The sequence below is a fragment of the Plodia interpunctella genome, chromosome 21, assembly GCF_027563975.2.
Source record: "Plodia interpunctella isolate USDA-ARS_2022_Savannah chromosome 21, ilPloInte3.2, whole genome shotgun sequence".
Classification (NCBI taxonomy): Eukaryota; Metazoa; Arthropoda; class Insecta; order Lepidoptera; family Pyralidae; genus Plodia; species Plodia interpunctella.
Genome location: NC_071314.1, coordinates 3,747,712 through 3,761,048, shown reverse-complemented (window position 1 = coordinate 3,761,048; position 13,337 = coordinate 3,747,712). Strand labels below are relative to the sequence as shown.

Here is a 13,337-nt window from a genome sequence, read left to right as displayed (position 1 = left end):
GAACGACCTACTTGACCCACGAACTGTCATTTCCCAAACGCGATACTTTGAATCTACTAAAGTAATGTTACAAGGTCCAATTTAACATGTTTCTAAAGTAATACTTAACTGTCATTTCAGGGACGTAATACTTTGAACATACTTAGTAACATTTATTATTATTGTTATTTGCTGGAACTAAAATCAAAATGAATTCGCTTATTCAAAAATTAGCCCATCAGAAATTTACAAAACGGCTAAATGACCTTCAGCCAAATCGTTGAACATTTTATTCAAAAACGAACGAATAATGCGCTGGCCGGGCTGTGGCAAGTTGCAATTAGAACGGTCGCTGAAGTAGAAAAAGAAAATTCAAAAACTTGGCTATATACCTACTTACGCAATGTAAGTATATAGTGAAAATTTATACAGTGAAATAAATATTTACCTTGTACCTATACCTAATAAAAATAAATATGTCTGTTCCATAGATAAAAGAAGTCTGTTAATTACGGTGTGTAAACTATATAAGTAGACCAATTTTGATGAAAGTTTGTATGGATATAAGTTAAACATATGACAGGTATTTAAAACGGAGTGAAACTTAGTAGATTTTATCTATAAGATTTTATTTTACAAATTTAACCATCTTTGCTAAATGAAATAAAAACGTAATTATTTAGATATCACATTTATTTAATACTGAGTTTCGTGATCACTAAAACATAATATTTAATGTCTACTTACTTAATATACTTAATTATGTGTTCACAAAATTGCGTTGCGGTAGTTATATTACGATTATATTGTATGTTCAGCGTTATTCAATCTTTTTCACTCCACTGACCCATAGAAAATCAAGAAAAAATTAACAGAAACCGTAATGTATAAAACCGGTTAAGTGCGAATCGGCCTCGCGCCTCAGACTCCAAAAAGTGTAAAGTGTTACGGTTTTCGAATTGTGTCCTTCATTTCTATTGTAAGCCCTTACTTCTTGCCAAATTCGCATATGCAGTAACTCCGTGCTATAATGAGGAATCAGATCCATTTTAGTCTTGCGTCCATGGGCTGCGGTGACCACTTGCCATCGGGCGGATCGCGTGCCTATTTGCCTGCCCGATCGGGCTCTATATTTTCGAATACTACAATGTAGTATATAAATAAAACTAAATCAAAAATTTAAAAAACCTTAGAAGCCTCAGAAGTTGCTAGCAAAGAACTGACGAATTTAAAATGGCCATTAGCACATTTTCCAATCATAGCTAACACTCTCAATTAAATTCTCTTTCAAATAAAAAAAAATAGCTCATAATCGCTCACACCGTTTAGAAGATACGGTGACACGGATAAACATACATATAAACTTATAACTACTCCTTCTGTGGTCGGGGGGGTTATAAAAACGTGCATCAAATCAAAATTTTCTGTGCTCGTTGTATACAAAATTCACTCGCGGATCATAGCAAGCGCCAACTCCTTGAGTTTTCGACGGTGCACTTTAGTAGACGCGGTCGTGGGAATCTCGCTCACGAATATTACCCCGCCGCGAAGTTGTTTAGAGTCCGACAGCGATTCTGTAACAAACATCAACGATGTCGTAAAAGTATAGCGGCAGAGCATAGATCAGAATGTCATGCCAGATGCCTTTAGGCGACTTCAATAAAATGACAACACACTCGATATGAATGAATAGATCCGAAGCGGTGTAATGGTTAGGAATGACGCCTGTGAACCGAAAGGTCCCAGGTTCGAATCTTACTCGCTGCCACATCAGTTTGTGCACCAATTTGAAACATATATCTAGGTATAATAGTTTTCATCGTGTTAATCGGTCATCAGTGTTTATGGTTTTACCCTAGAGCAGGCGGGATAGGCCGCTAGTCTTAAATAAATTCTGATCACAATTCTAATCAGCATTCCAATACATTCAAAATTTTCTTAATCCGTTATTAATTGTGAAGACCTGTAAATGACTCTAAAGTTTATTAAGCTGTTGTCCCAATTTATAAAATAGACCAAAATAAATAAATAAATAGTAGAATATACCTTTGACCAAGTCCTTGATGTCCTGCGCAGTGACGTCGCTCCCGGGCTGCCTCACCACACAGGCCACGGGCAGGTCCCCGCACTCGGGGTCGGGCAGCCCGGTCACGGCCGCGTCCAGCACTCCAGGGTGCTTCCTGATCACGTTCTCCAGCTCCACTGGAGATATCTAACATAATGGGATCTGGGTTAATAAAATCATATACATAAAATAAATAGAGGCGAATTGAGAATCTCTTACATTCAAGTCGTTTAAAAATAGCATTAGTTTTTATGTGTTTTTAATTCTCTTTTGCCACTGCTGAGCAGAGGTCACTCTTCGGTTAAGTATAACATTCCTTTATCATTATTTTATTTCGTTCTCAATGCTTTCGTAATGCGTCTATAAGCGAAAGTAGACGATTTTGTTTCATTTAGCAGCCACTTTTTTCAGAAAACGATAAATTATTATAATAACTTTATTTTATAATAATTATATTAGGAGTAAATCTTTCGATCTATCGATAAGGTAGGTATTTCGAAATATACTGCTACTGAAAAAAAGCACTGAAAATGATAACAACGTGAATGTTTGAGTTATTGATGCCCATCACGCTAAAATTGCGCCATTTTATTGAATATGACCGATCAACTCTTGGACAGATATTTTTTTAAAATTCCAGTTTATTGTGTCATTTAAAAAAATCACGAATGTATATTCGTGACAACAATAGACAACATTTAGACGGCACGCAATGTTAGCCTGTCCTATTTAGTATTTTGTTGCTAATATATATATTTTTTTCTTTTTATGCATGTATATTCTTAGTAGGTATGACTAAACAGAACAGAAGAACAGAAGCAGGCAAACAGACATGCGGCCGGTGTGGTCCTGGTAAGTGGTCACCATTCACCAAGCTCTACCTCTGATTTTCCACCTCTACGAGATCACTTACTTGGTTACTCTTGTACTTGAGCAGAAGCTTGATCCTCTCGACAAAAAAGAAGTTCCAGTACTGGTCCCTGTAGAATGTGTCTCCGGTTTTGAACCAGCGATCCTCTGCAAACGTTTCTTCTGTTGCCTCGGGGTTGTTGTAATATTCCTGAGACATTTTGTTACTTATGGATAAATTAGGTATGTATATTCTTTTACATTGAAACTTGGAGGATATGCGTGCGTATCTTACTAGTAAAGATGCCAAAGACCGTGCGAAATCTAGGTGTGTTGCAGTGTTTTTTTATTTCCATTTTGGAATGTTTCGGTTGAAATAATCTAAGAGTACTTAATAAATATTGTATAAGTAAGCGTAAAGTAGATTATAAGTAGATAGAATCAGATGTACGTATAAACCTGTCAAGGCTTTTGTACATCTTCTATGTACGTTATTTTAAGGTTTTATAAATAAAAATAATAATAATAATAAAAACAAAGCGGAGAAGAAAAAGTAGGAAAGATGACCCTGGACTCCGAAGATTTACGTCTGTGGAAGAAACCGTGAGCCCCTGTTATATTCGCAATCGTTAAAACCCACCAATCCGGAATCACGCGTGGTGGGTGACCATACCCATACCTTATCCATAAGGAAGGCCTATGCCCCAGCAGCGTGTACGTTTAAATGACTGTTGATGATAATGACGATTCTACTTATCGTCATTATTTCGGATGAGCAGGAACAACAGGGGACAATAAGACCAACAAATTTATGAATCCTAAAAATCTAACCAATATTTAGTTAGGTAACCCTTCAAAACATTTAATAACAATATGTAATCGTAAACCGGTGAAGCGGTGGTAGCGTAATGGTTAAGCCTGTGGATCGAAAGGTCCCAGGTTCGAATCCTACTCATGCCACATGAGTGTGTATACCAATCTGACTCATGTATAGTAGTTTTCACCACGACCACCACTTCCGGTGAAGGAAAAACATCGTGAGGAAACCTGCACACTTGTTGATTATTAACTTGTGTGTGAAATGGAGAAGGCAATGGCAAACCACTCCATTAATAATGCTAAGAACGTTGTTACGTGTGTTTCCGTCCATGTGAAGACCACGACCCTCAGCCATGAGGAATACGACTATGAAGAATCGTAAATCTATTTGTAATTTCCGCAAATTGCGTCTTTCGATTTCACAGCTTTGTAGTTTCAAAATACGAGTAAGTTACGTAAGTAAGTACGTACTTACTTTAAATATTCCGGGACCTTTGATCCACAGCTCCCCTGGCACGTGAGGTTCAAATATGTCTTCTTGTGTTACGGAATCTACGATCTGTAAGGTAAATTAAAATTAAGCATTTCAGTACGTACCTATGTTTTATGCGCAACTCTTGATCATATCCTTTATCCTAATCCTAACTAATATTATGAATGCGACAGCAAGTTACTTTATTACCTCTTCAAGCTCTATCTACTCAACAAATCTTGAATAATAAATAAATATAGGTATTAGGACGAATCACACAGATTGAGCTAGCCCCAAAGTAAGTTCTATACTTGTGTTATGGGATACTAACTCAACGATACTATATTTTATAACATATACATACATAGATAAACATCCAAGACCCGGGCCAATCAGAAAAAGATTATTTTCCATCATGATCCGACCGGACCGGGGATCGAACCCGAGATCTCTCGGTTCAGAGGTAAGCACTTTACCACTTCGCCACCGAGGTCGTCAAATTTTTCTTGAAATTTAAATACATGTAGTTTAAAGTACGGAGAAGGACATAAGGTACCTTTCATCCCGGAAAATAAACTGTTCCCGAGGAAAAATTTGGTGTACAAAGCCGCGGGCAACAGCTAGTTCTAAATAAATGGAACAAAAGATATGAAATCCTAATTAAAGTACTATAGAGTGACAGTTATGACTATGGTCTAAGCCTTTGAGAACAGCTGCTCCTGTGAGCTGCTATATATATTATTGCTTGAATTCCCAACTTCAAAAATGGATTTCAACACAAATAGTGATCGATACAAGAGTGTGACGACATTAACAAAGTAAATAGGTAAAGGGAACTAAAAGTGACCGAATTAGCCAGACAAAAGGTTTATTGTATCTAAACTAAAATGTATTCTCCATAGGTATTACTCACCCTATACTGGAAACACCCCATGGGTCGGCCGCACGAGCCGGGCGGCGGGCTGTCAGTGTGGAACCCCACCGACGTCAGCTCACTCATGCCGTAGCCATTCCACACCTCGGTGGCTGGAGTCACCTCCTGGAAACATCACTAGCGTAAAATAAAGTCGCTTCCCGCTCTCTGTCCCTATTTATGCATATAAAACCTAGACATAGAAGACCACATAGACCTTTAAAACTACGCAACGGATTTAATGCTGGTTTTTTTATTAGTGTGATTACTAAAATCTCAGTTCGGCGATAGCCGACTCGGCACCTAACAATTGTTGATAGCAAAATCACATACAAATATTTTCAAACTCTTGTAGCAATTATCTTGTTAGTGTTTAGCCTAATAATTTCAACTCTAAATCGTTTAAACTTTTATCTATATTATCTATAAATTATAGTGTAATTAGTTACTTAGTTACCTTACTATACAATTTACCCCTTAGATAATTATATAATAAAGCTTTCGAAAATCAATACAATAAAAATCCCTTAACTGCATAGGAAACAAAGCATCAATTATAAGCTTGAAATTTAAATTGTGACCGCAAATGGCGCAAAGGGCAAAAAAAGGGTAAAATAAAGGGACGATTTTAATGCGTTTCGTTCCATTCAGTAATAAGAAATACATTTAGGCAAGTGTCAAGCCCAAACAAGTTATAAAAGAGTGACCCATTCTTCTATATCTATTGTTCACTAGGAATGCGAGCAACAGCGAGAAGTGGAGAGCCATTACGAAAGCAGTAACTTTAGCCTAAGGAACTTTTGCGTAGAAGATTCTACGCCAGCACGATTGCCACAGCCACAACCACTCTGCCCAGAGTGATCGACTAAAGAAGGAAGCCACGGCCAAAGACCAAACACGGGTTTTACCTTGATCTGCGCGATGAGTTCATTAGGAACAGCACTGCCTCCCAGCATGAGGGACTCGAAGCATGTAAAGTCACACTGTTCCCGGTCGCCAGGCTTCATCAGCGTCGTCATAAAGGTTGGCGAGAACACTGTGTAAGTTGGCTGAAAATTTTAAACATGAAAACGTTTATCATGTTGGAAACGAAAATAGTTTCAAGTAATGTTTGGATATGATGAAATAGTAATAATATTCTTCTTCGAATCTGTTATTGCTAACACTTGTGTCACATTTTATCCCAGTGTCCCATAAAATGTGATACGGTAAAACTTTTACGACTCTATCGACGTTTATTTGGCAACTCGTATACACACTGTCAACCGCAGGTTTCCTCATGATTTTTTTCTTCACCGGAAGCAAGTAGTGGTCTATGAAAACTACTAACTATACATGAGTCTGATTAAATAAATAAATAAATAAATATATTAGGACAAATCACACAGATTGAGCTAGCCCCAAAGTAAGTTCGAGACTTGTGTTATGGGATACTAACTCAACGATACTATATTTTATAACAAATACATATATAGATAAACATCCAAAACCCGGGCCAATCAGAAAAAGATCGTTTTCCATCAAGACCCGACCGGGGATCGAACCCGGGACCTCTCGGTTCAGTGGCAACAACCTTACCACTGCGCCGCCGAGGTCGTCAAAACAAAATACAATGATTGGTATACAAACTCATGTAGCATGAGTAGGATTCGAACCTGGGACCTTTCGATCACAGGCAAATGAAAGGTTTAGGCAAGTGCATGGCGCCAGATGTGCCTTTAGTTTTTTTATGTGACATGAAATCGTCAAAGTTTGGATACTAAATCGAAATTATAAGTACGATCCTACATAATATATTTATTTTATCTATGGATCCTACCAAAATTTTGTGACTGGCCACAATAAAATACCCGCCATTAGTATATAACGTGAAAATATAAAAAAATGTAAGGTTAAATGGATTTTGTGATCGCTTATTAGCTTATTAAAATGTGATTAACTTTAATAAGCTGTAATGGACCTACAACCTTGGCAATTTAGTTGAATACTATAGGTATGTCCGAGTCTACTACTATTAATTTGTCAAAATTAGACGAATTACAAACTAATAAATCCATACAACTTGGTATACAATTTGTACATTATAAAATATTTTGATTAACTTATTATTTACTTGTATTTGATAATAATCTCCCATAATCTTCATTACAATGCATATTGTAAAATGTCGAGCAAAGGAATCCGCCGGATATAGATAGAGTCATCGCTAATCTTAACTTATCTTTTTCAAAAGACATTATAATTGAACTTAAATAAATATTTTGCCATTTATAACCAGCTTACCTGATAAGTATTGATCAAGTAGTAGTTATAGCCACTGGCCCAGTCATAGTCGTAATTAGTCTCAGAACGTTCCACCGCTGCGCCGCATTGTCATACGATCCATCAATTTTCTTGATGAAGGAATTATTTCCAAAATCGATCATACATAAAATCGTGAGTATAGATTTATTAGTAAAAAAATTATTGCTTTTGTTAAAATGTTAAAAATTGTAATGACAACGCGGCCCCAGCTGTCGCGATACGTTCTGAAATCCCCGCAACATTGGAGAAATAACGAAGTTTATCAACGCAGGCAGCCGCGGCAGAGATTCTATCTAAAGCTAATTCAGTTACCAACTCACCCGGTAAGTATTAATCAAGTAGTATGCGTGGTCCTTGGTCATAGCCTGGGAGGTTTGAAGTCGGGTGTAGCGCAGTATCGGAGACATGACGAAGTTGACCAGCGCAGTCAGCCACTGCAGAGGGGAGCCTATGAGCGCCATGCGGGTCGGTGCTGGGAAGTCGGTGAATCTCCCCCTGAGAAGCAAATGTATCTACCTACTAGCTGCGCCCAGAGACTTCGCTCCCGTGGGAATTTCGGAATAAAAAACATCCTATGTGTTAGTAAATTGTAGCAAATTTCATAATAATCGGTCCAGTAGATTTTGGGTGAAAGAATAACAAAAATACACACAGACATCCTCACAAACTTACGCATTTATAACACTAGCTGCGCTTCGTTTATATTCTGATTCTCTTATGTTTTAGGTTGTATTTAATTAAATCTTTATAACTCGTAAGTCGAAAATAATCGTAACATTTTTTGTTAAATATAAATAATCAAGTATGATTTTCTTACCACCAATAAGGTCCAGTAATAGCGAAGTTCTTATGTGTCGCCGCAGCCGCTTTAGGCAAGCCCGTAGTGCCACTGGTGGCTATGAGGAAAGCCACTGTGTCTTCTGGGTCAAACTCATTAGGTCTGAAAATAAATATTCATACTGGAAGTGGTTCCGCTTTAGGACCACTCGTGGAAGTCGTTATATGGGGCGACTAAGGTACACCCAGCCTAATAACCTAAAATAGCTAAAAGCCTAAAATTTTAAGGAAATTTATTGCACTAACCCCGGGCTTTGCGGAATCGCAACCCCGAAGCCTGAAACATGCGGAGATGAGAGAGATGCCAATATGTAAATGGCTTCTTACTTGAAGTCGTCAACGGGAGAATCATCACCGTGCTGCTCCAAGAAGTCCGCGAAGCTGCCCAGATAATCACCAGTGTCAAAAGTGACGATGTGGGTGTCCAGCTCGAGGGCATTTAGCACTACTTGGATATCAGGTGCTTTCCCGCTTTGGCAGAATACTATTTTAGGTCTGTCCACACTAAAAGTACCTTGAAGTTCGTCTGAAAAAAGTTGATTCTCATATTATTTAAATGTTATTATTTAAATTAATTATAAAGTTATGAAACCATATAATTTTACCCTGGGCTTTCAGGCATCACAGCTCCGAATGTAACCGAGAACACACGAAGAATTTTACCAAACCAAACAAATGAATACTCGAAAGTAATATAGCTGGTATCTGGATGGTGACAATATGGAATATATAGGTAACCATTATATTAGGAATTGGAAAGCCCATGGTGCTTAAACTGTGGTCGACTGAAGTCCAAAGACAACGACAAATTCCAGGCCTACATTTAAAGTATGTCGTTGCGTGTTTTCCTTACCTTAAAAAAACTAGGTATCCTAAATATCGATGAAGAGTGTAATATATGTGTGAATCTCGTTTGAGCGTAGCACCTGACTTTATGGTGTTATTACATAATTGGGTTATGAATTCCAATTTATTGCTTTCAAACTGTGTCGAAAACTTGAACGAAATCATTGACCCCATGGGAGCAAAGATATAGGGTACAAGCTGTCTGCCCCTGATTCTGTTTTTGATGCGGATATTTTTAATTTGTAGAGTAATTTAAGTTAAATATTTAGGGGTATAGTTTATTATGGTTTTATCTGAGCGAAGCTGGGCCGGCCGACCTATAAGTTGCTTATTAGGGTCCTTGTCTTTGTGGGACACGATACTAGAAACGAATACTGGCTAAAAATAAATGACTATCAACTTACTGACACCAAGTGTACTATCAACGGCAGCTATGATGATCCCTAGGCATAAAGCGGCTTGTAATGGCACGGCCAGGTCCACGTGGTTCGGAGCCATGAGAACTACGACGTCACCAGTCTGCAAACCAAAGTTCCTAAAGGCCACAGCACACCGCACGGTCTTCTCTAAGGTTTCTGCGCTGTTTACCGTCTCGCCAGTAGCTCCGTCAATCTACAATGTTTTAGAAGCAAATAAGTACCTAGATATAATGAGGAAAGGCCGAAATTAGAAATTTGTGAAATATAATTTACTTATTCATTCAGAGCGCGATGTCAAGTCAAAATTTAATAGTACCAAGAAAGATGTGTTTGTTTCGTTCCACGTAATGTCCAGGATTCTCTGCCTTGAGAAATACGACTACGAAAAAGAGATTCTGTCAGTAGTCATTGTAAATTATAATTTTTTTTTAATTTATCCAAAACAATCTCGCTCTTTCTACCCAAAACTATTTTATAGAGTCAAAAATTTCTATAACTATTCTCGTACACCTACCTATATTTAATTATGATATCAAGATGCAAAGTTGTAAATATTGGACATTACATAGAAGTCGTTATTCTTGCGCAACGCAAAGCGGAGCGCGATAATAGGGCCACTATATTCATTTGTTGCATCGGTTATATTATCGCATAAATTACCTGGACAATAAATTCTGGGTCATCTTTAAGACTCTGCAGCATGATCTTCCCCAGGTGGAACCTGTCATTTGGGTTCCCTGACTCGGCGATGATGCGCGATGTCAAGTCATTCATGAACCAGTGAACTCTGTCGTTTGAAATCCTTGCCTGCCTCGCCATTTTGCTACAAAACCACTAACAGTAAATAAAAATACCGAAATAACGAAAAATAGACAGGAAATTCTGTGACTTTCATTCCTAAAAATTTCAACAAGTTTACTCTTCTAAAAAATATATTTTCATACTAGTTCTAAAAAATATATTTTTCAAAAATCTTGAATCATGGATTAAAGTGTACATAGAAGTGCAAAAATATCAATCGGTTATACGAGTTAATAAATTGAAATTAACAAAATAATTGGCACACAGTGACTACTTACCTATCTAAGTTTTCCATTTAATAAAGCCTTTTTAAAAAGTACTTAATCTAAATTGAAAGCTTAGTTAGGAAAATAATACACACGCTCCTTGGCATGGCTGTTTAAGTCCTCCACTCAGACTATAAGTACATATACCAATGCTACTTCATGATCACGAAATACAGGTGCCCCAGGCAGTTTAACAAACAGTACTACTTGCTATTAATCTATAGCCATAGTATAAACTCCTAACCGATCGACCAAGAAAAATATCATTAGGTTGCAATGCAAAATTTCCGGAAATAAACACAAAAATAAAATCCCTACTTTTACAGTGGCTATACCTTTTATAGGCCCCTTTTATAGTTTTAAACGCCTACCTCACAAATTCCGAAATTGACCATTCACTTTTTAATTCACACACACAACGACATAAAACTGGACGTTACCAAGAGGGTCGTGCGCCCTTTCTAAAGACTATACTTTGAGTGATTTGACGCTTGTTGTTTGATAGATTTTATGTCTCGTCCACAGTACAAAATGTAAGGGTAATTGCACACTGATTCATATTTGTATTGGGGCTAAAATACGAAAACGTAATTAGAGATCAGAGCTATTTTGAAAATGGGTCTCATTATTTAAGAGCGCAATGATTTCGTTATGAGAAAAAATAAGTAGCGTATATATTTTTACTAAACTAGGTCTTCCTTGTCTTAGCCCTTCAGTTGAACAGCAGCGTTTTTTTTATGTTGTTAACAATGTGGACATTTCAAAGCTCGCTATATTTTCTATGTATCTTATGCTGACTCCACACTATCGCGGACCAGTTCGCCAAACTTGGTGGATTCATCATACCTTACTGATTTTTCATTGCTGTAAATAAACGCACTCATACAAACTACGCAATTTTCATGCATTCGCGTCGGCATCTGACAGAATTCGACGATAGTTTGGAAAAATAGCTGTAATACAAAACACACAATAAACCATGAAATGTGCATTACGTTACATCTCTCGTCGAGAAACGCAATACAATTAATTGTGCAGCAATTGACTGCAGCTGTCATAATGTTTTATTGCACGTGGGATCAAATGAATGCGTATTTGTAACGAAATATACTATTACAATAATAGTTGTTTGTCTTGTAGGATCAAAAGCTGCAGTGTGAGTATTCGCCTGTGAAATGAAAGTTTCGGGTCCTACTCGTGCCACATCAGTTTGTATACCAATCTTACTCATGTATAGTAAGTTTTCATCGTCCACCACTTGCTTCCGGTAAAGAAAAAACATCGTGACTACACTCTGATCGATCATCAACTTGTGTGTGAAATATAGAAGGCAATAGCAAACTGCTCCATTAATAGTGCCAAGAAAGTTGTTGTTTGTGTTTCATTCGAGGAATACGACTATTAAGAAAAGAAGTTTCTCACTCAAATGTGCAATTCATAGGTACTTAGGTATAACAGATAGCAAAGACTTGAAGTGTTTAATAAGTCATTGAGTACTACCTATTTAAACTACTAAGTACCTACTATAAGATCTTATGTGACCATCATGTTTCGTTTGTTGGTGATTATATTTTTCGAATTTAAAAAGGGAACGCGTTAACTTATAGTTCCATTTTAATTTCTTTATCGTAATAAGTATATAAGTTATATTCTTGACTATATTACCTATTTAAATATGATCAGCAAAAGTCGCAAAAACAATTTTTTGTTAGATAACATTACATCACAATGTAAAATACTCTTTACAATCCGAAGAGGTCGTTCTTTAGAACATTTATAATGCACAATATAATGAAGCACGGCGATTCAGGCCGCTGCAAATTACAGGTCTAGACTGTTGTCAATAGGAAATCCTACATGATTTTTTCAAGAGCTGGTAGGGTATCCATTACAATGTACTTTATCTTCCTAAACTGACCTGTGTGTGCGTAGTGAGACTGTTATTTATTTCTCAGCATAGAGTCAATTCGCAGCGGGGCACATCTAATCAATCAGGGAGAGAAACAGGGAGCCATTGTGACGCAACGACAAACACACCGCAATGTGATTGGCTCGCTGCGTCTCATCGAATCATTAAAATCGACTCCATAAATAAATATATTAGGACAAATCACAAAGATTGAACTAGCTCCAATGTAAGTTCGAGACTTGTGTTATGGGATAGTAACTCAACGATACTATATTTTATAATAAATACATACTTACGGATATAAATACGGATGGCGCTAGTGTCGCAAACGTCACGTACTGTGTCTCGATATGGTCAATTGAGCCTCTTTTAATATTCGCGCCTACGTATAGATAAACATCCAAGACCCGGTTCAATCAGAAAAAGATCACTTTCCATCATGACCCGACCGGGGATCGAACCCGGGACTTATAGTTACTTATAGTTTGTATAGAAATGAATTATCATTGAGGTCATGGTAAGTACATTAATTGCAGAGTCACTATAAGTATAAGTATGTGTATAAATAGCCTTAGAGTTTAATGCATGTCATTATCATCAGACCGTTAAGTACTTGTGTATTTACTTGAATCTACAGATATAATTCACTAAGATGTAACTTTAATAGGTACTTGGTAATGATACCCATTATTGATATTCCACTGTCATCGTTTCTTGATTAAGTAGTGAGTATATTCATATAAGTAATACTATTGTATATGGACTTATGTATTTGATCGCATAATGACATATGTATCAACTTATAAAACGAATATACACTATTAAACAGTTCGTCAATCTATGTCGGTTTCGACGTTC

The 13,337-nt window shown here is 37.1% G+C and overlaps 1 protein-coding gene across 3 annotated transcripts; it reads right to left on the bottom strand.

Annotated features, from left to right (window-relative positions):
* Positions 1 to 651: 651 nt before the first annotated feature.
* LOC128679364 (luciferin 4-monooxygenase-like) lies at positions 652 to 11,100 on the bottom strand. 3 transcript variants are annotated; one of them, XM_053761545.1, is made up of 12 exons: positions 10,942 to 11,100; positions 10,164 to 10,326; positions 9,489 to 9,696; positions 8,566 to 8,764; positions 8,219 to 8,341; positions 7,722 to 7,896; positions 6,006 to 6,146; positions 5,098 to 5,223; positions 4,188 to 4,271; positions 2,958 to 3,104; positions 2,026 to 2,191; positions 652 to 1,553 (listed from the first exon to the last, which is right to left on the bottom strand). In XM_053761545.1, the coding sequence occupies exons 2-12, from the start codon at positions 10,320 to 10,322 to the stop codon at positions 1,426 to 1,428; spliced, it is 1,656 nt and encodes a 551-aa protein (XP_053617520.1). In that variant the 5' UTR covers positions 10,323 to 10,326; positions 10,942 to 11,100; the 3' UTR covers positions 652 to 1,425. The 3 variants fall into 3 exon arrangements, with proteins under 3 accessions (XP_053617520.1, XP_053617521.1, XP_053617519.1); XM_053761546.1 differs by having other exon boundaries at positions 10,906 to 11,059; XM_053761544.1 differs by lacking the exon at positions 10,942 to 11,100 and adding an exon at positions 10,583 to 10,877.
* Positions 11,101 to 13,337: the final 2,237 nt, after the last annotated feature.

Coding starts and splice junctions, on each gene's coding strand:
- LOC128679364 (XM_053761544.1), bottom strand. Junction 8,765..9,488: donor TGATAGTACACTTGGTGTCA/GTAAGTTGATAG, acceptor AACTTTTTTCAG/ACGAACTTCAAGGTACTTTT. Junction 4,272..5,097: donor TGGGGTGTTTCCAGTATAGG/GTGAGTAATACC, acceptor TTTACCTTACAG/ATCGTAGATTCCGTAACACA.